Source organism: Rhamphochromis sp. 'chilingali', assembly GCF_963969265.1.
Source record: "Rhamphochromis sp. 'chilingali' genome assembly, chromosome: 3".
Classification (NCBI taxonomy): Eukaryota; Metazoa; Chordata; class Actinopteri; order Cichliformes; family Cichlidae; genus Rhamphochromis; species Rhamphochromis sp. 'chilingali'.
In genome coordinates this window covers 33,449,021-33,476,351 of record NC_137931.1, presented here as the reverse complement: position 1 = coordinate 33,476,351, position 27,331 = coordinate 33,449,021, and the positions used below count along the sequence as shown (strand labels likewise).

General features: G+C 39.2%; 1 protein-coding gene across 2 annotated transcripts in view; it reads right to left on the bottom strand.

Annotated features, from left to right (window-relative positions):
* Nucleotides 1-981: 981 nt before the first annotated feature.
* The window catches only part of rab6ba (RAB6B, member RAS oncogene family a), a 65,948-nt gene continuing 39,598 nt past the window's right edge, over nucleotides 982-27,331 (bottom strand). The window contains exons 3-8 of one of the 2 annotated variants that reach the window (XM_080877091.1): nucleotides 25,942-25,995; nucleotides 25,529-25,664; nucleotides 22,147-22,258; nucleotides 16,162-16,255; nucleotides 13,848-13,914; nucleotides 982-5,124 (exon numbers count right to left, since the gene is read on the bottom strand). In XM_080877091.1, coding sequence (XP_080733217.1) covers nucleotides 5,060-5,124; nucleotides 13,848-13,914; nucleotides 16,162-16,255; nucleotides 22,147-22,258; nucleotides 25,529-25,664; nucleotides 25,942-25,995 — 528 coding nt within the window. In that variant the 3' untranslated portion in view covers nucleotides 982-5,059. The remainder of the gene's footprint in view (nucleotides 5,125-13,847; nucleotides 13,915-16,161; nucleotides 16,256-22,146; nucleotides 22,259-25,528; nucleotides 25,665-25,941; nucleotides 25,996-27,331) is intronic. The other variant, XM_080877090.1, reaches the window with a different exon arrangement.

Below are 27,331 nucleotides of genomic sequence, written 5' to 3'. Positions count from 1 at the left end.
ACAAACACTCGCAGTACAGAATAATACGTCTGGGATTAATTAAACAAATTAAAGATCAACTTTCATTCTTGTGATTGAAACACTACGTTATTACCTGCACAGGTGGCCTAGAAAGAGTCACCATTTAGTTTCTGTTTTACAGCTGGAAACAGCAATGAAATCAGCAAACCGTCATGAGTAGAAACTGGAGATAATCGTTATTGAGTCAAAGTAGAAACCATGCATGCCACGACACGTGTGATAACTTTACACAATAATTCCTTATTGTGACCTACACAATGAGAGAGTGCACATAACAGCAAGCTTAAAGTCATGACAGTACAGCAGTTTTAGCATTATCCAATCATCTCAGGGTTTTTATTGCGTCCCATATTTTTTTGTGTTGTAGTTTTCAAAAGGTTAAAATTTAAGACAGACACCTTTTGAAAGTCTGGCTTTTATCCAGTGTGTATAAAGGAAACCTTTGATATTTTGTGTTCAGTAATACAAAAAGAAGTTTTTAATTTACTGTATCATTGCTTTTTTAGGCTGCCAACAAAGACTTAAACTAAGATTTTTTATTTTTTTTAGGTAGGTGGGACTGGATCTGGGTTGGAAATGCTCTGACCGTTTACAGATTGTTTTACAGCAGCTCTACGTCCTTGTTTCAAGAACGATGACAGCCATGTCCATCTTTTATATAGTCTTTGTTTTTTCTCTGGCTAAGTACAAATGGCCAAAACTGTCAAATTAAAATTATATAAAGAAATACATAAATGACCTATTAAAAACATAAAATTAAAATAACGAAATATAGTATAAAGATACAATCAGGTAGCAATTATTTAAAATATATATAAATACATTGTATTTGCAATTATATTTTTTAATTAATCTTATTTTCAGCCGTTTATAAAGTTCATGAGCGCAGTGATTCAAGTAGAGAGGCTCAGATCTCCTTCTCCCCGACCACTTCCTTCAGCTCCTCTGGGATATTATCTCCAGTGTAGGCCTACCTGGGGCCTCTTCCAGTAAGACATACCTGAAAGCCCCCACCTGGGAGGCACCCCCACACAAATCTTATTAAAATGTTTTATTTATTTCATTTATTTTGGATTTTTACAGCTTTGGTCCTCCAAAGCTAAGGAAGAAAGAAACGAAGAAGTAAAGTTTATTTAAGAAAAGTCCCGTGCATGACTTTGGTAATAAGACATCTTTATTAATCATTTGGAGAGACATGCTAGATTTCTGTACAGTGTGAATGGAAAGCCAGAGCACAGGGCTTCCCCCCCCACATCCTCAAACACACAACGCCTCCCCCAACAAGACATCTGCTGCATCACTTGGTCCATTTCAGGAGAAATGTTAACAGGAAACAACGAAACAAAGGTGGACTTTTATATCGAAGGGGAATAAATACGAGTGTGTGAGTGTGTAATGATCAATCATTTTGCTGTGATTTGAAACATAAATACCTCCCTCCTCACGAGGCAGCAACACAAAGAGAGTAAACATTACAAGACTTTCATTTTGAGGGATTCAAACTTAAAATCCAACCTGCAAAACAGTATGTTCCAGTCCAGATCTCCCATCATATTTGACCAATCCCGTCTCTCACTAGTCTTATTATTTGGCTCATTATGTGGGTTAGAAAGGTTCACTAGCTTTCACCAGAGTGCTCCCCCATTTATTTTTTTGTGTGGTTTTTTTTTGTGTGAACGTGAACAATTCCTACATGTTTGATTCTACTCTAAGACACAGTAAATATTATTATTTTTTAACCATGTTTCTAAAACATCAACATCGTCACTCTAAATCTAAAACATGTTCTTAAAAAGTGCAGGAAAGATTTCACCTCAAAGACAAGTCAAAGTAGTGTTCTGACTGACTTCACAACCGCCACGTAATCCTACGACTCTGGACATTTTTAAGAGCCGTTTGCAACCTTGCATCATACAAACGGCAGCAGTCAGTTTAGGTGCTAGTATGAGGATCCACTGGTGTCAAAATTACATTTGTACGGCTGCTGTCTATGTGGCCAAAACATGCCCGAAAAGTCGCCCTGCTCGTTTTACCGGATTTGAAAAAACTGGCCGCGTTTTTTAAACTTTCATGTCTGTTCACAAAAACGAGAGACAAGCAGAGCAGCACTTAAAAAAGACGAGAGCCTCATCCAATATAGGATTTATACTTATTACAAGGGATAAAATAAATAGAAAGACACATGACGTCATGGCATCATCTGGAGCAGAGTCAGTCCCAGACTAGTGGGTGTTTTTGCCCAACAGCAGCAGATCTCTGCTGACCCACCTCGGCTGCAGGGTGGGCATCAGACACGTGTGCCTCTAAGTACAGGGCATTCATTGCTGGTTATGATTTTTCCATTCCTTTATATGACGATAAAACTCGAAACTTGAAACCTGCACTGCAGCCACAGGTGTGTAAAGGAGCACCAACTGTTGGGTGCTTTCAAAGCAGAAAAATTAAAAGAGATCTCCAGACAAAAGCTAGGGATCCTTCATCCAGGGAAAACTTGTGACTTTTTCTTCGTCTGCACAGACACCTAGTTGACCGAAGGGCTCTCGCTCAGTCGGCTGTGCCTGAACTGAATTAAATACTAAGTGAGTCTGAGCTTTTAGGGAAGAGCATTTTGACATGTAACACAGTAAAATCTTTTAAAAAGCCAGCTCTGTAGCATAAATGATGGAAAAATAATGATCAGGTGAGGTTATAGAACTTCAGCAGACTTTTGGCACTGAATAATCATCAGTTGACTTTGCTCTAGACTTTGATCAAAAAAAACAAATGAAAGAGACGCAACCTCACCTCATCACTGGACTATGGATTATCTTATATTAGTTTAAGAGACAGTCTGACTGCATCTTTATTTTACGAGAAGCCAGAGTCAACGTCTGTCCATGGTTGGTTTTTCACCATCATACCGACAGCAGTTTTTACGTCGCTTCACAGTCACAGAATCACTGCAATCATTTGCCTCAAGATTCTGTTGGAAGCCTGTTTGCACTGCATGCATTGCAAACACAGCTGACAAATGCTTAGTGTGTCTTTGTGTGAACATAATTATGGCACAAATGGATCCTCATACTACAAACATAAAAAACAACAACAACAACAACAACAAAAAAACTCATCTCAGTGGGAACACGAAACGACAGTTTCTATGACAATCAGAAATGTCTTTGAATTAAGTGACTGTACATTTACCATGAAGCTTCTCATAACTTCATATTAACCTGAAAGGTCTACATGTGCAAATTAGTCTATTGTCAGGAATGAAACTGATTTACAATGTTAAAGGTCGGTTTGAACACAGAACCGGTCATCAGGGAACTTTAGCCTGTCCTCTGTGACCCAAGGCGAGGGCTTTGATCCTCCGTTGCTCGCTTACAGTAAGTACACTGTATGTGCATCATAATCACAAACACCAAGATACCACACAATGCAACAGCAGCTGACAGGTGAAAACAGTGACCCCGAAGTTGCCGTAATGTGGCGAGGATGATGCGACTTGTCAGTGGCCCTCTATGTGACTGCATTCTAACGTTGCCGATGCAGAAAGCACACGTTTACACCCACACACACGCACGCACGCACACACACACGACAAAAACATATCCTCTAGTCAAGTATACAAATCCAGTTCGTAAACAAACAGACAGAAAAAAAAAAGACTTGGACTAGTCGTCATCCGAGTGCATTGAGTCACGGGTGTAATGTTACCATTTACATATTCAAACTTGTGTACACGGGTAAACAGTACCTATGCTTAAAAACTAGGCATGCATTAGATACTCGAGAAGTTAACTTTGTCCTGTAATGACTCAAACACCAAGTTATGGATCCCACCTGAGTTATGGGCAGAAGGGAAGTTGGAAAAAAAAGGTCTATTAGGAGTTACACAAGTTTTCAGTGGTTACAGTTTGGGGGATTTCTGCATTTGCCCATAACAGCAGTGGCATCCATAAAAATATATCCAAGCCTACCGTCTCTTGTCCAGCTCTCACACACAGAGCTTGTTGGGTCATTCCATAAAAAACAAAAAAGAAAACAAAGAAAAAGAAAAACAACAAAAAAATAAATCAACAAAATCTTAAAAAGTTCCCACCTGGCTCCCTCAGAGTCAGCACGTTGTGTATGTACAGTAACTTCAAGATATTTACTGAAGTCATGCAGAGTTCTACCTTCAGACTATGAATATTTTCAGGCTTACATAGGCTGACATGTTTAACCCATTTCACAGAACATAACAACACCAATGTTGTTTCATAAGCCACATTCAAGCGTGTTATCACAGGAGGACTCACAACAAGAAGATCAAAATGTAAGTCACATTTCAGATGCTATAACCTATTTGGATCAGCCACATATCTCACTTTTTTTTTTTTTAATTTCTCCACTGAATTACTAGAAATACCAATGATATTTCTGTCACTCTACAGATCCTATCATGTTGACAGCCTAACACTGATTTGCTTTTTTTCATCTCCTGAACTTTTATAACAGACAGAAATCAGTAAGGTGAAATAAAAAATGTACTTTAGGGGTCTGTAACTCAGAAAATATTCATAGTATGTGTTAAACACTAATGCTATTGTAACACTTAACTAACACTTAAACACTAATGTTATTCTACACTTAAAAGAAAAAAGCAGAGGGGGCCAGGTGGGAGGCATCGACTGATTTTTATGGAATGACTCTTTTCCGGAGAGATTTCCCTGAATACAAAAATAGAAAAGAAACTGGGGAAACTCTTTAAAAAATGTACACATAAAGCAACTTGGTGTTCTCTCCTCCACAAACATCCTTTTTTAGCAAGTTGTAGGATTTTTCTTTTCTTTTTTCTTTTTTTTTTTAAACTTGGCAGTTTTGTTAATAAAACCAGGCTACTTTCGAACCAAACCCACACACTGCTCACTCCAACCGATGACCAGTCGTCAGGTGAGGAGGCCAGATTCGCAACGTGCAAAGTCAACTGCGGTTAACCAATAGGAAGCAACAAAACAAGCATGTGGTGTAAATGATGTTTTCTTTTTTTCCCCCTCAGGATGGATGCAGAGCATTAACAGGAACAGCCGCCCTCAGTGGTCGGGGGCTCCTGCGGTTTGTCCAACTTGATGTCAATCACTGAAGAAGAAGATTAAGGAACCTTTGGGAACATGAAGACCTAAAGAGGAAAAGCCTGCATTACCAGTGTCCACCACTAGATGCTGCTGTTTTTTTGCATTTAGCTTTCAATCAACAATTCTTACTGAACATGTTCTTCATGAGTCAACAATAATAACAATAACAATAATAACGATTAAAAATTATAAAAAAAAAATTATTTTCATTGTCCTCCAAAAAAGACAATGAAAATGTTTATTTTCATTGTCATAAATGTCAAAAACTAGAAACTTTCAGCTTTATTTTGATTAGATTTTGATGTGGACAATATTGTTTCAGCTTTCATTTTCAGCTTTTATATATATATATATATATATATATATATATATATATATATATATATATATATATATATATTTTTTTTTTTTTTTTTTTTTACTAAGATGCTTGTTCACGCCTTGTTTTAGCTTCAAGTTTTGTTTCAATTAACCTACAAATGAGGTTTGGATGCATTTTATCCAAAAATCGTTCCACAAGACACCTAAAGAAAATTTTATGCAACACGAAGAATTACCTTTTAACCAAGCAAAAGGCAAACTATGTGACTGTGTTACTCAGTGTCAAAGAATCGGTAAAGAATTTGACTCGCTCTTGGACGGGCAGACCTGTCATGGTGTTACGGTGAACCTTGAGATTTGACAAACGTGTTTTGTTCATGAGGCTGACATTACCCAGCTCATCGAGGAAACCTCTCGTCTATTGTTAGCAGCTGAAAATGGAAGCTGATGCACAAAGGCGTGTTAATGAGTAGCTTCTGTAAGTCAGAATGATTTTTCCCACAATGCCGGTGAGCTGTTATTGTCTATTTCCCGGTCAGTATGAGCTCTTTTGTCTTATGGAGGCAAAAGTAAACCATGACTGAGTGCTTCTGTATGATGACCTACTGATAAATGCAGCAGCAGCAGCAGCCTCCTACTTACTAATTACTGTTCTGCTGAACATGATGCATGTGTAAGAAGGAGGCCTGAAAAACTGTGACCTATATACTCCATGCAGGTGATTTAAGAAACAATCCCAGTGTGGCTGACAGATACCAGTCCAAACTGCTCCAGGCAGCAGTTCAGGTGTGTATATTTTTATATTTAATGGTTGCATGTCATTATGTGTCACTTCAAGGACGGCAGTTAAATGCAACATATACAGGAACGTTCCCCTTTGGATTGGATCCCATCTGGAAACTGAGGCTGCCAACATCTCCAAACCAAATGAGCCCCATCAAACTGGAATATTTTAGCTGCCTGAAAAGCTAGTGTGCATGTTTTAGCAGTGGTTAATGAGGCACTGGTAAACTGTTTCCTAACCGCTCATCCAACCCAGAGTCACCAGTGAGCCTGGAACCCAGGTGGGGACACATCTGTCCCTAAAGCATACTGAAAAATTTAGCTGGGATTGGTCAAAGCAGCTCCAAATATCTGTTTAACAGCTTAAAATCAGATTGAAATATACCAGCTTTGTAGGAAAAGTTCACATTACTTTCTACTTCTGTTGTACTATATTGCTGTTAAATATAGTGCTGATGTTGTTTATATATAGGCAGTAAATACTGTCTATCATGGAGAATTTGGAAAAATAAAAGCGGTAAAATTCTGCAGCCTCCTCGATGTGGAATCAGCTGCAAATTCACCTAAATCTTAAAGAGTTGCTGTTGCTGGCGACATGGAGACAGTTACTCTAAACTTAAATCCATGAATGAAAGCTATTGTCTGTTCTACAATTTTTTTGAAGTTTTTATGGTTTTTGGTAAATTTTCACAGCCTGCTTATCCGCTAGAACAACACAGATTAAGTGGCCGAGGGAATCAAACCCGAGCCCTTGTGACCTTCTGGCACAAAGGTTGCCAGCTCAGTGAGCCACACCTGTGCTCCACACCGAGCAACAGTGACAAACAATGAAAACTGAACTGAAACCAACAAAGCCACTCTGGAAACTGGGAATAAACTCAAGTTAAAGGACAAAAAACAAATAAAAATAAAAACTATAATAATCCTGGTCTGATGCGATTTCTTTTTTCCTTCCTCTTTCTCTTACAAACATGGATGACCCCAGCACTCGATCTGGGTCAAGAACCTTTTTCACTCTCCCCATCTGCAGCGCCGCAGCGGTAATGAGGCGCTGTGATTAGACAGGAAGCTGTTCTCAGGAAGAGAGCAGAAGGCTGCACTGCACAGGTGACATCCAGCATAAATCAGCACGACCTGTCTGGCCCCAATTTAAAACCAGCCATTAAAGGCAACAAGGGACAAACTGTTCAAAGAAATCCACAAAGCTAAAGCTCATTCTGCTCACTCAGTATTTTATTTGATTTGTTTCATTCCCTTTTACCATTTGAGTCAGCAAATTGTTATTTATATGTCATCTCTTCCGTTCCAATTATGGATACTCAGATTAAATATTTACAAAGTTTGACCCTGAATTAACTTTCATTTCAGTTTTCTCCAGGATGTAAAAAAAGAAAAGAAGCATGTACAGGATTACCAATTAAAGCTAATGAAGGCAAGCTTTAGAAAGCCTTCCACCCCCAACAAGTTACACAGACACAAAGTTACACTAGATTGCAGTTTCACTAAGGGCTCGATTCATACACGAACAATACAAACGTCTCTGTCAGTAGAACTAATTCACTTTATAGATATGGTTAGCCAAGAAAAAAAAAAGTAGTACTTGTGCATTTCATCTGCTGGTGTTGACTGGTCTACAGTGACTGAGCAGCCATCCATCAGGAGACTTAAGAGCACTGCATGCTTCCATCTGTCAATGAGCTTAATGGGGATGCCAATTTCCTCTCCCAGCACCTGCCCACAGTGCCAGGACTACTGCAGAACCCCACAAAGAACACAGGAGACGATGACAAACACCCACAAACATGGATGAGCTAAAGGTTGCTATCAAAGCAATCTGGGCTTGAGTGACACTTCAGCAGAGTCCCAACCGAGTTCTGAGCATGTACTTTAGGATACTTTTCAGAAGTTGGACATTTCTGTATGTAAATCTATCGGGGTGGCTTTAGTTCTGGAGGTAGAGCAGGTCATCTACTAATCCGAAGATTTGTGTTTCAATTCTTGGGTGCTCCAGTCCCAAAAGCTGCTGATGTATTCATCGGAGAGTGAGCGTTAGATAGAAAGCACTCAGATGTAGAAAAAAAGTGCTCGTGTGAATAAGACATGCTGTGTCATCCTTCTAATGTCTCTGGCTTCAAACACTAAGTAAGTAAGGATTATTTGGAGCAGTGACTCATGCAAAGCACCTTTTATAAGAATCCAAAACTAAAAATCTGAAGTTGGAGATGAACCACTTTAATATGAAGACAAATATCCAACTGTAATAAAAGCAGTTTCCACACGTGTATCCTGGTCTCAGCCTATCTGCGCCCTTCTCCCGGTGAGATTAATAACATTCACAATGCAATAACAGAGGAGTTGCTCCATTAAGTGACAGTGTCAGCAGAGCCACAAAGCTGCTGTCATCACCTGTCATCCATCACCGCACCACCTCACTCCGCTCGCACCCTACATCCATAATGCTTCATTAAAACAGGAAACATGGCTGCAATAAAGAAATGATCCAAGGACCTCAGAGTGCTGTTAGCTTACCGAATCTATTAGATAGTTTATAACACCAGAACAACTCTTAGTAAAAACTAAACTGGGTTCGACTAGCGAGGCCTGAGAGACACCAAATGCAAACCTCTGAGGCATTTCCTGTTTTATCATCTTTTTTGACCATATTTTACATAATAAACATACTTTTCTAGGAAGCTACATCCATCTTTTATATACAGTCATAGTGTGTTTTCCAAAGTACAGCTTTTACTAAGCAGCTCCCTGTGCAGCATAAACTCATTATAAAAGTGTTTACTGTGGTCCCAGAGCGAAGGTGCTGCAGGCCTGATTTCTTTTTGAATTCACGACTTGCCCTCTGCTGGCCATTGAAAAGAGTGCAGTTCTGCAGGATTTCTGCACTGGCCTCACCATTCATCCCATGACAACCAGTCAAGACAACAATACCAGGGCTCTTATTATGAAAGTTCAGTTTCTACTGCTGTTAGCTAGCATAGCAGACATGACGGTAAATCCTCTGGACATTTGTTTGGGGACCAGGAAATAATTTCCAGATAAATCTCATATAACACATCATAAAATGTTTGTTGACTCTGTTGACAAATTTAGGTTTAAAAAGCATTTTCCACCACAGGTTACGCTTCTCATACGGTTGCTACGGTTACTTTTACCTCCACAGGATGACAAACTTACAGTAGAAATATTTTCAGTACGTGTGGTATTATTTCTTATTTATTTGAAGAAGAACGGGCACATCATGGCCACTACCAGCACAAACGTAATGAAATTCTCTGAGCAATGCTGCATGAACATATTCACAGACTGCTCACTTAGTTGCCTATGACAACATTAGCAGCAGAAACTGTGAATGCAGCTCAGCTTTAGGCATAATTAAAAGAATGTTTCCTTCGCTCTGTCTGCTGGGTACCAGGTCGTGTTTACCTCTGCTAGCAGTTTTAGGACACAGAATGGGTTATATTATGATTCACACATTTTCAAGCCTATCTAAAACAAACATCAGGTGGCTGTATGTACACTTTAATGCTGCAATCACTCCTCCTCATCATAGTTTAAGAAATTTAGAAAGAAGTGAGCTCGTTAGATCTCTGCAGTGCATCCCTGCATGAAGATGGCAGTGTGACGTTACAGCAGCCCCCACATAGCACACCTGAATATCTCTGACACTCCTGCTTCGCCAGTGCTTCACCACAGTATTATTCAATCCTACTTTCTGTCCTGATATACAGTGTGACTTGAGAGATCACAAATATACAGACAAGTTTGTGCCTTTCTAAGCTGTTCCATAATATAAACATGTCATAGATGGACACGAAATATGTTCTAGACAAATTTTAAGAATAATCAAAGAAGACTCAGATAGAGATTCGCCATTAAAGATGAGGGGAACATGGAAATGTTCACATAATCAACAGAGAAAACAGATGGTGTGATGAGTAAAGGAGGCCATCCATGTCCAACTGGAACGGCCATCTATGAATAGATGTGGTGGCCTATGACACCAACTATCAGCCACATATATATAACGCAGTCCTGAAATCCCTTCCCAAGCTCCGCTCCCACCTCAACCGGGGTGACCTTAGTATCTCACATCATGGTAAGGTGGGGCAACAAGTCACAACCACGTGATGTCAGGCCTGCCTCCAAAGTGACAGCTCCAGTAAATTAAATTCCTTCGACTCCCAGTCAGCTTTTAGAACTGCAGACGTATTTCAGATGAGAAATATCTTCAAGAATCTAAAACTCAAATACTTGAGGCTTTTTCTGCTTGATATCACCATCCTTATTCTGAAGATCAAAAAGATCAGACGTGCATCCCACTTTGCAACCCACCTTCCCCCCACCATCGCCTCTCAGGCTGCATCTGACATAATTAAAGTCATATGTGTTGTCACAGATGCTCGTTCTACTTTGTGTTGGGATTTACGCACATGGAAGGAACAGGAGGTCCCAGAACAAAGGCCATGATGGGAAATTTAAATGACTTTACAAAGCCTGAAAAAGCAATGGGATCTGAAGACTTTAGGTTGAAAACTGCTAGTTTTTCTTGACCCGAAAAATCTATGATAGAAAGAGAAATGTGGGAAATAGTCTACCTCACTGTTGAGTATAAAAATGTAATCAGATAAAGTAACAACTGTAAAAATGAAAGCAGAAACCCAGACTGCCTGAGGGTTATTGATGAAAATTACAGCCAAATCTGTCTCACTGGCTTCATCTGTCTCCTTTAACATCAGATACGAAAACATGCAGTGAATTTTCACAGAAAGCAGAATGCTGAAAATCATCCTTACATGAAATCAGCAGCACTTACAGCTCATAAATAACATGGTAACAATGGGGTGATCATTAAATAATGAAAAGGCAATAAGTACCACGTAGTATCAAAGTAATAAATACCAAATAACCCCGTGACAGCTTAAAAGCGATTATATGTAATTCACAAAATTAGGAACTAAAGGACAGCTTTGCCCCCATCTCTAAGGGACAAAACATCATCTATATCTGCCAATTTATTCTTTCGGCCACTACTGACTGTTTAGACCTCTCTCAGTCAGTAAATAGCAGCTTCACTTTAACGCTCTGCTCTGTGAAATGGTGACATCTTACAAGTATCTAGGGATCATTATAGATCAGAATTTGTCGTTTAAAACTCACATTCAAAGGCTTGTGTCTAGTTAAAACTAAAACTAAGTTACTTTTTTAGAAATCAATCCTGTTTCTCCCTCCAAGTGAGAAAACACTTGATTCATGCAACTTTTTGACTTTTATTGGATGAAGGTGACCTGCTTTTTATGAATGCACCTGGCCAATACCTAAAGAGGTTGGATGCTGTCTGCCATTGTGCTTTATGTTTTATTACTGGCTATGGAAATCGTGTACATCATTGTTCTTTGTATGCTGCTGCTAAATGTCAATCTTTGTATATTTGCAGATTTTCCCATTGGTTGGTCTTTATCTATCAATCTCCTTGGGCTGGTTCCCTCTTATTTATCTGTTTATATGTGTAAAAACCACAACCAATACAGCCTTTGTTCTCACAATATCATACAATTGATTGGCCCAAAAATCAGAACAGAATTAGGGAAAAGGGCTTTTAAGGGCTTCACCAACTGAACAAGACCCCAGTATACTTTGGCTCCTCCACTTGGGGAAGCAACTTAACTCATCCTCAATCCAGAGTGACTACTCCAGGTCGTGGCGGTGCTGATTCTCATCCCAGCTGCTTCACACTTAACAGCAAACTGGCCCAGTGTGAGTTAGAGGTCACCGCTCGGTGAAGCCAGGGGCGAGGCAAGACCACTGATTCCAGCATCCTCCACCGAATAGCTCAAGAACAGAAGGGCAGCTCTGACCCAGTTCAGTGCCCACTGGGGCCTCGCTACGGTTGAAGGCATGTTAATGTTAATGCTGTGACTTCTTACTTGTAAACACTTGTTTTCTGTAGAATAATTATAAATAAATTAATAAATTAGCCGTTTGTGTTTTATTTCATAGTAATAGTAGATTACTCTTTCAAACAAGTTTATTATTCATTAGTTTGGAGAACTATCTGTGATGCAGTAATCACTCTGTGAAAATTCATGTGTTTTGCAGCATTCACGGTCCTCCTACTTCCTGAATAAAAAGCGTACTGTGCCAGGGTTTAATGCTTCAGGTCCCGACAAACCGTCCGCAGGTGAAGCTGTGACATGCTCGGCTGGCAGCAGCAGATATGAGGTGTCAGTCAGGACAGGTGTATGCAGCTGATGGCTGAGACTCCTGTCACTGTTTAAATGAGCAAACCTGAGACACTGCAGACAAAACCGCAGGTACTGAGTGTCTGACTGACCGCCCCCTCCTTTGCCTGTCAGGCACCAGCGATGAAACAAAAAACAAAAACCTGAGAGTGTCGCGCTGAAAACACTTTAATTAGACGGGTGGCAGTCGTCTATTAAATAGAGTTCACCACCTGTGCGGTGACTGATGGCATGAAAACAGAATGTTTCCTCTTTTCTCAGTTTTTCGCGATATTACGTTTTTTTTAGGAGGGTTTAAAATGTATTTGAATTCAATTACAAAAAGAAGCTGAATAGCTAATGCAATTAATTCCAAATTCTTGGAAATTTATTATTTAAAACAACAGACTGAGTCTAATTAAAGATTTAATCATGCTTATAAAGGCTATATTAGTGCAAATAATAAAGGGATAGCTAATCTACTATCAGACAATCTCTACATAACTATATTAAAGCGGGCGAAATAAGTTAATATATGGTAAAAAAAAAAAAAAAAAAAAAAAAAAGAAGACTGGCTAACTATATGAAGGTCTACCACCTCAAGCTCAGGCCTGTGCAGAAACACAATGTGATCCTTGTTTTAGGACTGTAATGTGATTTTGTAATGGATGTCAGTTTATCAAGGTTATGAACCCACAGAACAATTTCATTTTAGTGCTACTTCAATTAGAAATGTGTTAACTAGAATCAAAAAGGTAGCTGTTTGTTACAAATTTGACTGATAGTAAAAAACAAAACCCTAAAACTAAAATACCTAATTTAAATAAAAGATTTACTAATACTGGGAAAAAAGAGATTTCATATCATAGAGAAAGAACCAGTAGAACAAATATCTGTATTTGAATGAACATTAGATTAATCTGAAAACAGGGGATTGTATAAAAATGGATATAATTTAACGCAAATTTTTAGTTAAATCTCATGAATAAAAGCTGAATGTCTGCACTTCAAACACATGTTCTTTGATTCAAAATCCACTGTGATCATATGCAGACGCAAAATCACAAAGTCATACGTCATTGACGAATTACTTACTGACCGAACTCGTGTGTGTCTGCAGTCTGCCGTCAGCCAAAATGTTAACAAGGACACTTTCGACTGTTCAAAACCTACAAGTGACTCAACAGTGTTTTATACTGTCTGTATTTTCCCTTATTTTTAACTGCACCTGCTAGGATTGTGGGGGCAAAGCACACAACGACCAAATAACAAAAATACAGTTCGAGTGAAGCGACCGGTAAAGGGTGGGTGGTACAGTGACATTAGATGCTGGTGTGTAAGAGAAGAACCATGCAAACCAACAATAATGTGCCTGCTGCTTAAAGGATACTCCCTTCTTTGCTGGTTTCTTGCATGCTTTCCATCCCTGGAAGGGCAGCAGCTACACGCCGAAACAGCTGAAAAACAAGAGCAGAATAAAGACAGGGTCACACAACACTTAGCGTCTAATCTAATCCTAATACATTTGCTGATTAGCTCAGGTGGTGGCATATTAGGGTCAAAAAAATAAAGGTAAATACAAAATAAAGCATATTAATTGTTATTACATTAAAGTATTACATTATTAATTGAAAGAGCTGGGGAAGGGATAAATAAATCCTCTGAAAAATATGAGCTGGGCCACTCCACATCAAGGAAATCTAAACAGAAAATGTGAGTTATGTTGTCTGAGGCAATTTTCCCAAGGCAAATTAGATCCGGGTGAGAAGCCAGACAAGGAGCGAATCAGATAACCCCTTATTAAAATAAATAAATAAATAAAGTAGAGGCTTGGGGGTGAGCCATGCCTGTTCTTTAGATTGTGCCACTGATGTTTGGCTGCAGTTTATAACAGAGCCTAAACATGTCTTCAGTCCTGAACATTTCATCAAATGTAACAAATTTGGACGTGCCTGTAAGGCAGAAAATATTCATTGTATATCACGTAAAAATTTTCATTAAAATTTCATTAAAAATATTAAAATTATTATACACAAAAAAGTCAGCTGACAGTGATGGGCCAGGTTGGAGGATTCTTCATCGAATTACTCTAAAGTCACAAATTTGCAAATGATAACACCATTTTAAAATGACCCCAAATATCTTGTCGGCAATCTGTGACAAGTTACACCCCGATAACAAATCATGTTTATAGACCAGTATAGGTAATAAAAATAAATGCCTTCTGCTGTAAGGCTGGCACAGCCCAGCAGCTTGTAAAAGGCAGGACTGTGACCTTTATTCGGCAGGTCTCACAGTGCTCTGTTCAGCGGTGCCATTTCACTGTTAGTGCCCAGAAATAAGGTGAAGAATAGCCTCCTCTGTCTCCGCTGCTGTGTGGCGAGCGAGGCGCCCGCCAGGAACACCATTCACTGACAGACACAGTGCAGCTTCCCTTCATCTCACTGCTTATTAACTTCACAGACAGTCATTGTTTCCAACAAAGATCATCTGTTCAGGAACAGAAACACCTTTGATGAACCAGGCTATGCTTCTCTTTGTATCTGAAAGCCCTAAATCTTTTCTAAACATTAGTGTTAGTAAGTAAATGTCATTTAGAGAATGAATGCAGAGCTTTGCCTTGGTAGCAGCAGCAGGGCCGAGTTTTTGACCAACAGTGCTAACAAATGAATTTTTCGATAAAAAACAGCTTTATTGCACCATTCTCTGTTTTGGATGTGAACACACTGCAGCTAAAATAAACATGGAGGGTATAAATATGGAGGAAGAAACACTCCATCCTCATCAAGTGAAGTTTGCTATGATTCAGCCACGGTATTACAGGAATAGAGGCATATTCCAGTTCGGTTTTCCAGTTAGCTTCACCTCAGCTAACTGGAATCCCTAACTGGATCTCTGGATCATGTTTGTGCTGTTGTTCATGTGTTAATCGATCAGAATTAACTATTTAACAGTCACACTGCCAGCTCACCACTTACAGTATTTTAATGAAGAAATAAATAAAAAGAAAAACATGACAAATGTCTGTGGTTTCACACATGAGCGAAGGGAACAGGCACAGCAGGTCATAAGCCTGGTAACAAATAATAATTATATTAAATAACTTGGCTTGCTGTGCGGGTAATTGTACTGAACAGACTGTCCAAGAAGTGGGAGCTTCACCTTTGATGAGTGAAATTCTGGGATTTTATTTGGATGTTGCTGAGCACTAATTAGCAGGTATCTGTGTCTGTGTGACGCTCCCATACAATCTTAATAACAAGCTTAATAACCAAGCCAGCAAACTTTAGCATACAACTCAGCACTCCACCCTAAATAATATGGTCACTGCTGTCTCCAAAAAGCCAACATGCCAGTGGCCAAAATGCTCCCACATGCAGCTACAGATGTGGAACGATGAGGCCTGAGATGCTATTTAAGGATCCAGGATTCAACATACTGAAACCTGAAGACTGCCAGCAAGGCACGTTGAATGCAAATCACGTATTAAGAAGGAAATCGGCCGTGAAACCGTTTTATGAGACAGGAAGTCTCTTCTGCGTGTTTATCAGACCTCAGGGACGCACACAGTGAATGTAAACAAAAATCTCCACGGGGCACCTTTAAGCTGCCCTCCATCCAGGCAGCTTTTCAGTGACTGCACCTGTCACTCACAGGGAGAAATGGCAAACGCTCAACACAAGGCTCTCTCTGAACCCACTCACCTGTTTGACGTTGTAACCCGTCTTGGCACTGGTCTCTATGAACATGACGCTCAGCTCTTTAGCCCTCTGTTCGCCTTCCTCGATTGTGATTTGCCTGTAAATGAAGAGTCGTTTCAATCAAAACACTGCAGATTGGAGATAATAATACACTGTTTATCTGGACACAAAGCCAAGGCTAATTTTGTCATATTAACATTCATCAAAGACAAATGGATGCTGCAGAGAGACTCACTGTGAAGTGCACGATTAGCAGCTTATTATTTTAGGCTGTGAGGATACACCAGGCTTGGCTAATGTGCTGAAAGTGATTAATTACTTTGTCCTGGGAGAAATTAATAACAGCCAATTTGCATTACATTTTAATGAATCTGGCAGCGATTGTTTGGCTCTCGCTGTGAAACTGAGACTGTGTCAGGTGTCCATTAACACAAACAGAGAGATCAGCTCAATCCTGCTGACTCCACAGCCTCAACAGCCAGCAGGTTCGTTAAGACAAGCGGCTTAAATCGGCCCCGGAAAACTAGACCAGTCTGTCCTCACAGAAAGCATTGTTAGGTGTTTACTCCGTTAAAAACATCCGACTGATCTCTTCAAAGCTTCAAACACGGCAGCCTCATATTTTACCGCTTCCTGCCTCTTTCAGTAACGTCACGTTTGCGCAGAAGAAAGAGATTCGGGGATAGAAATAGAAGTTCCTGCAGCGAGAACAGAAAACAGTGCACTAGAGACGTATTTACATAATAACACCACCTGACAGAGTTGCACCAGAGCTTCTGGGACTATTTCTGGATGCATTTGTCTGACTTCCAACTTAAACAACATGGTGCCTTAGTCATCATCAGACAAGCAGTTGGAAAGAAAAGTGCGTGATGGATGTGGGATATGTGGCATCCTAGCAACGCTCACGCACACTTGAAAAGCACTACAGTTGTAATCGAAATGACTGACATCAGCTCTCTCTCGCGGCACAGATTATCCCAACAATAATGTCACTCACAGTAATCAAATCCCTTCACAAAAGCACTGATTTGATCATTATTTCCTTTTCATTAAAATACACTTTACCAGACCAGGTGATTCTTTTTTTTATATGTATAGACTTTTGGATTTTAGGTTTAACAGTGAAACTGGGAGAAAAACATGCACCAAACAGCCTCAGGGTGGATACCAACAAGTGATGGTTTTGTGGATTTTTTTATGGCTTTCTGCTTGTAGTTTGAGTCAAATTGACCAATCACATTTGTGCAGGATTTGGAAGAGCACGCAGGGAACCAGTGCCCGTATTGGATAAGCAGTTTTGGTGACAACTGGTTGAATGAGGCTGAACTTTTCAGCTCAGTTCTGACATCAAGGGTCAGCAGGGCGTGGCTGTGGCTTAGAAGGTAGATCAGGTCGCAAGATTGGAGATTTGATCCCTAGCTCCTCTTGTCTGCATGTCAAGACATGGTTGGGGGTAAGATGTAGGATCAAAAACATAGAAGAAAAAAAAGGGACTAAAACAATGTGGTGAGCTGCTTCCTGTCTTCACACCAGGCCTCGCATAGCTGAGGCTGCCTGGTGTATGATGCACACTAGATTTCTCTGATACAGAGCTCCTGGGGATGTACGGTACCTAAACTCTGCATACTTTATCTCCCCTAAGCACTAAGCACTGTGAAAAGCTCCACCACACATGAATAAACAAAGCAACAAACACAAAGAGAGCCCGGCTCAGAGAGGTGCTCCTCCTGATAATCATTTCATCACACCACAGCACATCGCCACACATGAATCTCTGTTTCTCCTCAAGAAATCTTAAAAAATTTAACAATGACTTATTTTAAAATCGTTGTAAAGGTAAAAAAAAATAAAAATAAATAAAAATAAAAAAAGGGGTTTTGCAACCAGAGGAGTCGCCCCCTGCTGGCCTAAAAAGAATGCAGGTTCAAGGCTTGCATTCACATGAAGTCCAAAATATGGCTCCACCAAACTAATATTGATGCTTTTCTTATGCCTACATGGACACTGTAGTCAACTAGAAACTAAAGCTGTTTGTGGAAAAATGATTTTAGTTAACTGAAAGGGAAAAAAAAATGTCATCTAACAAAAATGATGTGCACATATTACATAGGAAAATGTTCAGTGTTAGTCACAAATTGCCTGAAGAGGCTGAGAACAGTCTGTACAGCTGTCAGTGAATTTCCTGTACAAAAAGCTGTTTGCATTGTAATATATTGTATAATGGTAACAATTATGGAGTATCATCTGTTGCAAGTCCAAGCACATAAGCAAGAGATAGGACACTATGTAGTATTGTTTCATTAAGATTTTGCTGGTTGAAACTGGAGCACTAAAAACCTGCAGGGTTTCAGATTTCCTGCACTGATTTCAACAAACTGCTGTCAGGCTTGGAACTACTGATTTACCTAAGCACGCTGGAAGAGGATGGTGAGGTGATGTTAATGCACTGAACAGCCTTTACTTCTATACCACGGAACATTTACTGGAAGGCTTTAACGTCCACACTGCATTAAAGGAAAAACTAAACTGCACCGAAGCTAAATTATCATCAAATTAAAGACAAAAAGGTTCAGTGAGTTTAAGCACTTTAGCTGGAGGCACACATTTCTAAAATAGCTTGAAGCTTATTAAGCATATAAAGACATCACCTGAAATTCCACCAGCTGAAGATGATAAATATACTTCTTACACTGCGTGGGATAATTTATGTGTGTGTATACACCACTGCAGACCTGCAGCTCCCACGCAGTCTCAGTGTAACCTCAAACCAGAGCTTTTTTACTTCGCCTGTTGTTTTTGTGGCCATGAACCTCTATTGACAGGTCCAGCGAGACACATTCTGAAAGTTGCAATCAGCAGCATTTTTTCCTGCTTCCCCTTCACAGTTACTGACAGGCTGAGAGTTCAGACACAAACATGCCAAAGGGAATTTCTCTCTAAGGCCGTCAAAGTTGCTGCTACTGCATGCTAAAATAAAGCTGGCCATAACATTTAAATTACTTGATTGTGGAGGAAAACCCAACATTCAGTAAAGTTTTGTATTTCACAAATGGAGAAAGAAAGATAAAGACTTCCTGAGTATATTTACATTTAATCAGTAAATCAGGGGATCGGTTTTAGTTCTCGCACCCATGTTTACAGACAGAAACCTACTCTTACGTTTCATTCGTTACCACGCTCAATGTCAACCTTCCAGTTAGCAAGCGGTCATTTATAACCATTTATAACCAAAGTTCTGTTACTTTTCATAGCCTTTTGTTTCCCCACAGGAACTGACCCTTCCAGTGGTGTGGCAGGAACAATGGGAAGCACTGTGAGGTCATTTATCATTCAGTCAAACTGGCTGTGGTTCATATAATCATGGGAAAAAAAGAAAGTTCATCCTCTGTCAGTTCAAAGGTTTTACACGTCAGGACACAATAAAGAATTAGCCGGTCCCTATCAGGTCTTAGAATTAATGTAAAAGTAATGCAACAACAAATGACACACGTGCCTTTCTCTTATTTTGTATACATGTGTGTACATATATATATTTGCTATTTATTCCTACTGTCTACTTTTTATATTGTATTCCGGCACAGCTGGTGTGGAGCAATTACAATTTCTTTGCACATGTACAATGACAATAAAGGGCTATTCTATTCTATTCTATTCTACATTATTTATTTAACAAAAACTAAACCAAAATACAGAAGCAGTGTGTAGAAAAACCTACTACAGCATGTAGTTCCCTGAGTCATGTAGACTCAGGGAACTAATACTAGGAAACTTAAACTACGAAAACAAACCAGGAATTACGAACTAGAATTTGGTTAGGAACACAGAGGGAATAACAGACAGCATGAGACACAGGAGGAGAGCACAACTGGGAGTAATCAGACCTAACAAGACAAAGACTGTCAAAGTAAAACAGGACGTATAACACAGAGACGCGGACTTGACACTGAGACAGAAGCATGAACTGTGGAACAGGGAAAAAAAGCACAGAGAAGACATGACACGGACACTGGGAAGATACACTGACTGAAATTAGAAGCTAGAACAACAAAATATAACCTCAAGAGAACTATAACCATGAATAACAAATAATCAAGAAATATAGATTAAATACAAAATACTGGGTCACACCAAGGACATACCAAGGACACACCATGACATTCTCTTGGAGATTTGTTGCTGTGCTTGGGATCATTGTCCTGTTAATTACCCAGTCTGCCTCACATTTGACTCTAGAATAATTAATTAATATTTATTTGTATGAGGTGAACATGCTAACCGAGGCCCTTATAGTCTGAGTTCTAGCTCTTTCATTTTTTCCAGTTTCTTAGAGCATAGTGTTAACACACACCTGAAATCTCCAGACTAGCAAACCACCAAAACTTCAGCTTGGCAGATAACTCATGGGTAAAAATTTTACTAAGGTATAAGGTATGCCCACATTGTAATGTCACAGTTTGCTGGATGTACTTCTTGGACTTCCTGACAACAAATGTTTTTATGTAAACAAAAACAAAATTAAAAAAACTGTATAATAATATCATCAATTTGGTTATTTTAACTGATATAACAGCTTGGCTGCACTAGGCTTTGTCTCCGTCTGTATTTCAACACATACTCTGCATAAATAAATAACATGTAGTGGGTAAGTTAAATGTTTTGCACTTCTAAATGGTTTCAGAAAAAAAGGCGGAGAAAAAGGCAGTAACTTTCTAAAAGACTTGCTGGTCATTTTCATTCAATTTTCACATCACATAGTTTTTACCATCTGAAATTGATCTCCAGCCTGCATTTTATACACATCAACACATTTTTGCACCAGGACAAAAGTAATTTTATGGTTCAATTCTCTCTTTATTTTCTCCTGTCCACTAACGTATATTTCTGCTCCATGTCCTCTCACGTCTACCCTGTTTTTTTTTTTCAGCCGGCCCACTTGAAATCAATCTCAGGTTTATTAAACACTGCGTCTCATCAGCAGTTTCTCACCTACTCTTTCCTCCACAGACACAGTCGGCAGCTTCATATAGAATATGAATAAAAATGAATTCCCTCATGCACACAGCTCATGATGCTCAAGTGTCCCTACAGACGAAAACACTAAAGCAAGCAATAATTTTCCCTCTTTGAAGCAGGCTGTCTGACAGGAAGTCCTCCAAATACAGGAGCCCCCCCCCCCCATAATCACTATAATAATAATACTAATAATAATAGTAATAAGCATAGCCAGTTTATTTCTCATTGGGGTGGCGTAAATATTTATATAAGATTTTTCAGTCCAACATCTAACATCAGCTGGCTGCAACATACTGATGACCTCCTCAGGTATGCCCCGCCTTTCATCCTACAACAGCTGCAGTTACAAAGCCATGGCATGAAGGCGTCACAACCCGCATGGTTTATTGACTTTGAAACTGATGGAGCAGCAGCTGCAATGGGCCTATGCAGAGGAGCAGCCACACTCCTGTGTGGAAAGATCAACCCTGACTGTCATATTCACCGCATCAATCTCAGGTCAGAATCTGTGATCCGTGCTACTGTAGAACACATCGCAGACTGATTCATTTTCACATTTCTGACTCTTAAACTCCAAAAGACTGTGGCTGATCTCGGTAAACAAACAGGGTCACCTCCTCTCCTGTTGGAAGGTTTCCAGATGTGGGCGTTCCAGGAAACCCTCCACAGAAAAACAGAGCTAATCCATCATCAAAGCAGGCTGCTTTCTTGGGAATTTGCGGTAGCACATTATTTACTTTTTCTTTACAATGTTGTCGGTTCTAGCCAAATCTGGCCAAATGATGGTAAATCCTCTGATAAAAATGCTTATTCTCTTTTATCAGAGGATACACCGGATCATCCTTTATAATTCAACATTCATGAACACCAATGTAACTGACAAGATCTAAATTTTAACTTTTGCATCAAACTTGCTTGATTTCAGTTTTGTCTCTCCAACAAAGATCTGTTCATTAGATCAGAGCGACATACCTCTTGTCTGCCAAGTCTGTTTTATTGCCAACAAGCATGATTATGACATCACTGCCTCGCTCCGTTCTCACATCATCGATCCATTTTGATGTCTGCTGGAAAGAATTGACATCTGTTGAAAAAATTAAAATATAAAAAAAAAAAACTGTTAAAAAACTAACATCAGACTCAAATGACTGACATTTGATTTGATTTTTAAACATGCGTGGTAGTGCCAACACAGGTGCCCCACAGGAAAATCTATTTGTATAATAAAAAGGATTGTAATAAATTATAAGGCTGTGTGTCCCATTTACGAAAATGTATGACATTTTATGATGTTGTTTATCATAAAATAATGCAAAAAATGTTCTAGGCAAAATTCGAGTCACTATCAGACTGTGTAAAGATTTTTCTTTTTAATCCACAAGACAAAATATGATATCAGATTATTTTCTAATTTTGCTGTAGACGATGTATTTCTATTGAATGGGTGACAAAAACACGAAAACGTAATTCACTTTTGGTTTTCAGGTTTGATAACGAAAACCTAATAAATGATGATTTTCGCACAAATTTTTCATGTTTTTCTTGGAAATTCACTGTTTTTTTCTAAAATATTTCTCATAGATTTGTTTTATTTTTTCTCCCAGTGTGACATTTTTTCAGCAAAGTTATACTAGTTTCTCCATGTAATTATTGATTACTTAATAATTATCATTAGTCAATCATTTCTATTAAATTTGCCACTGTTTTCATATAAATTTATCATTTCAGTCTTGAATTTATTTATTTTTCTCCTTTTTGGTTGGACTTTTGTAGTTTTTTTTCCCATCAGTGTTGGAAAATATGTAATTTTGTAATTTCACTGTGAAAAACAGTAGTAACAGTTAGAACCTCACTGATAATCTTGCATTAATAAAGAAGATTTACAGTTTTAAAAATGACTCCCGGTCAAAAAATATTAGCTGGTAGAGGGCGTATTGAAGTGCACATGAATATGGTTAGTACTGTATATGGAAATATACAATAAATCAACATACAACACAGCTACTTCTGGCTCTGGAACATGTTAAGGTTGCTAATAAATTCCTTTGACCTTGTCGGGTTGAATGAGTATGCATGCTGGCCTGCATGTAGATAAAGGGTCATGTTGTATTCTTGGACTGGGAATTTGATGAGACAAGACTCCATGTTTTTTTCAAGGTTAAAGAGAACATGGGTTAAGGAGGAGTGGATAGTGTTTTTTAATAAAGCGGGGTTAAAATTAATTTCCTACATGCTGAGTGTCTCAATTGTTTTCTCTTTTGGACAGAAAACATGATCCAGATAAAGCTACACAGTACAAGGAGAAGCAAAACCAGAAAGAAATATGTTGTGGAGAAGCAGAAAAATGGTTGTTGTTAAGGGTGGAAAGATAAATCGGAACGTGAAATGAAATCTAAGTGACAAAAATTTTGCTCCTATTTGTTTCAATCACTTTTGATGGGAAATATCGAGATGAAACGTGATATTTGTAGAATCTGATTGTGGAAATCCAACTGTTTTACAAAATAAGATACAAAATGTGAAGTAGGAATGACTTCAGCAGGTGTAGCTCAGGGTCCTCCAGCCAAAGCATCCGATGGCCTTTATGTAAGTTTAGAGCAGCTCATTCTTCTGTGAGCAGTACACAGAATAATTAAAATTGGACAACACAAACAATGAACTTTACTCTTCAATAAGATTTCACAGAGTCAGGTCTTAACCACCTGTTTTGCTTCTCGGGTCGATATGAGGTCACTTTTTAATGCTGCCGTTTTCAATTGAAGTTAAACATCTGGCTGGTTAGTGTTAATAAAGTGCAGCTTCAAATAAACTCTGCTTGGACTTACAAACAATTCCGTCTTCAGGAAAAACACCTGTTAGCCTTGAGTAACGTTATCTTTACCTCACCTGTTCCTTGTTGCAATCTCTAATATAATGGAGAACTTCCGTTGACTTCCTGTTTCAAAGGGAGTGCCGGCAAGCTACTCCAGAAGGGGCTTTCTGAAGCTTTTTGATCAAAGTAGTTAAGACACTAGATACGGTTCACTTTTATTTCTTTTAATTGGAGTAAAATACCTTAATGACATCACAGCCTCATGAGCCACTTTAGAAAGTGAGAAGCAGCAGAGATTTTATAGTATCAGCCTCTAGAGAGCATCAACCACCACAAAGAGCTTCTTCTTCTACACACCTGGACATTTCTGATGGACTTTGACTACGCTCCTAACGTCTGTTGGAGTTATCGTTTGGAAACAGGAACTATTAAGGGAGCCTACCCTGTCATAAATCCTTAAAGGCCCAATCAGCATGCATTAGTTCTAAGTTTTATGAGCACTTTATGAGCAAATTTAAGCTCCCTGTAAGAACAATTAAAGGACATAAGCCTCAACATATTATCTGCCCACTAACCATTACCCAGCATGCCTTTTAGCAGAGTAACTGCGGCATTATTAGTGTTAATAATTAATAAACATAGACAGGCTATTGTGTGCCATGTTGTGAAAAGAGCTACCTGTACAGAATTAATGCATCATATGATTAGAGCTGTGAGTATGAAGGGTGCACAGTTAATATAGGGCCCCTCTCAATACTCTGCAGCTCTTCTGCCTGCAGATAATAAAACACATTTAACCCTCTGAAAAGCCACAGTGGGTGTTTTGTCTGACTCTGCTGTCAGTAAAGGGAAAAAAGCAAATATTGGAACAGTTTATCAAGAGTTCACCATCTCAAATTTTAATAACTAATATATCTTTGTTGCTCTATGCACCTGTTTTCCTTTCTCACTGTGTTTTTTCCAGTTTGCCAAAAGACAGCTACATGGGAATAAATGATGCCGCCGAGTACACCAGCGACGCTAAACGGAACAAGACCTGTTGACCTGGAGGAGACACTAAGGAGATGACGGGGCTGCAGAGCTGGAGCTAAGAAGAGGAAACATAAACGGTTCCAGCGTCATATGGGGAAGGAGAGATCCTCAGGCAACAAGACTGATGAGCTCAGAGTGCTGATTAAGACACATGGGTGCAGTGTGATGCGCTTCATGGAAACATGGCTCACACACACACTTCCTGGACCACAATGCAGCAGTACTGGGCTTCAGAACGGTTACTGTTGGTGCTGTTTACATTCAATCAGCTGAAGCAGAGGTAGCATGTGACCTATCGAGGGATTACGTTTGTAAATGTGCAGTTTGACTAAGATCACGCCTGTCTGTTTACATCTTCGAGGTTTACACTTATCTCCATCACTCTCTTTACCATCCCTTTTAATAAATACATTCAAAATACAGTATCCCGGTACCCTTTGCACAGCCTTTTGCATGCTTAACATTAAAACTGTGACATATCAATAAAAAAGAAGCAGCAATTGCACTGACTTGTGATGTCGTAGACCACCACGGCCACGGTGGAGTCCCGTATATAGCTGGGGATGAGGCTCCTGAAGCGCTCTTGTCCTGCTGTGTCCCAGAGTTGCAACCTCACCTGGGGTTCAGAGAGTGAAAGCTGAGGAGGCTGAGATCATTCAGATAGTCAGAGAGCCTGAAAACAGTAAGCTCCCCCCACACACGCAAACATTCATTATTTATACAAGCAGACCTTTCATTTCCAAGATCGTACAGCTGTATGATAGATTCTCTGAGATCAGCAGACACATTTAAACTAGCAGGACTACATGCAGTCAGACAGGTCGTTGTTCCACAGCTGAACACAATCACAGTTCACACAGTTTCTGTCTGAGGGAGACTAACATTTAACATCTCTCTCGTGACACGATACAGCTGTAACTTACCGTTCGATCTTCCAAGTACATGGTTTTCGACAGGAAGTCGATTCCAATTGTGGCCTGGTTTAGGGAAAGAAGATAGCCACGAATCAACATCACTCCAAATATTCAGAAAAGCAAACAGCGAGGAAGTGAATCAGCCACATTAAAGATGCAAAAGGTGAAGAAGGGGACAGACTCTTCATGCAGGCATGATCACATCACCCTCATGTAGGGGATGATCAATATCCACACAACATGGTGAATGTTCAGTTTTATCGCACTGCTGATTCAATTCTAACTACTTACAAGTTTCTAATGTCTAGTGATTCATCATCAAATACAGACACTTGCAGAAGGTCACGGTGTGTCAGCATCACCCTGCAAATGTTCACTTAAATAATAAGAACAGCTGCGTTATTTTACTCTCTGGTCGGTTGTTTTAATCACAGCTCTCATCGTACATTTATACAGTAACAGCAATCTAATCATTTCCTTATTGTGTCATAAGGCAGATGGCAGTGTGTTCCCTCTTCAAAGGATGTTTACTCTCCGCAGCCAAGCCCACAGCTTTCTGCTTTGCTGCCTGCCATGATATCATCAGGTGCTTTGGCTCAGACAAACTGCATCCAAGAAGTCAATATTAAACTGCAGACCTGAGGTTGGTTCTTTTAGTGGATTCAATGGGCTGAAAAATGTACTTTCACATTGAAAATTATGAGCAGGGCTTCGTTTAAAGATATGCAATTACGTTTGTGAAAAACATTAATTTTAGTAAGGCATTCATCTGGGAAAAACTATCTAACTGACGCCATCAAATCTGCTAATTTTTATGTAGAATAACTTTAGGATATTTATTGAAGTCAGGCAGAATTTTATCTTTCTATCTGTCAGAAGTTACAGATCCTGAAAGGGCAGAAGCTTGGTCGTGCTTTTTAACACACAGCATTTTTTCCATTATTTTTGAGCGCTCATAGCTTCATAAGTATAGCAGACATCTACATGAAATGTTCAGGGCTGAAAAACGGACTTGATCTCTTTTGGAAACTGCAACCAAATGAATTTTAAATCTCACCCCAATTGTCAAAATGTCTTTTTTCCTTCAGAAAGATTTGAGCATCAGTACCACAGGATATCTCATAGTTTGATTAAGTCTGTGCTCTATGTAGAAGTAAATCATAGTAGCAGGACAACCTATGGATTGGATCTATAGCTTTCCAGTGCTGTGATAAGTTAGCAGTTTCTGCTCTCGTCTAAATATGATTTAACCTCATATTTAATACATGTTTGTCTTCTGCTCACACTGTGTTTTACAATTTTCTAATAGTTTTTACATGCCCACACTTCATTTTTACCACAAAACTGAAGCTGCTCTCACTGAAGAATAAATTGTGACTTCTGTAGTGAATCATGGCTT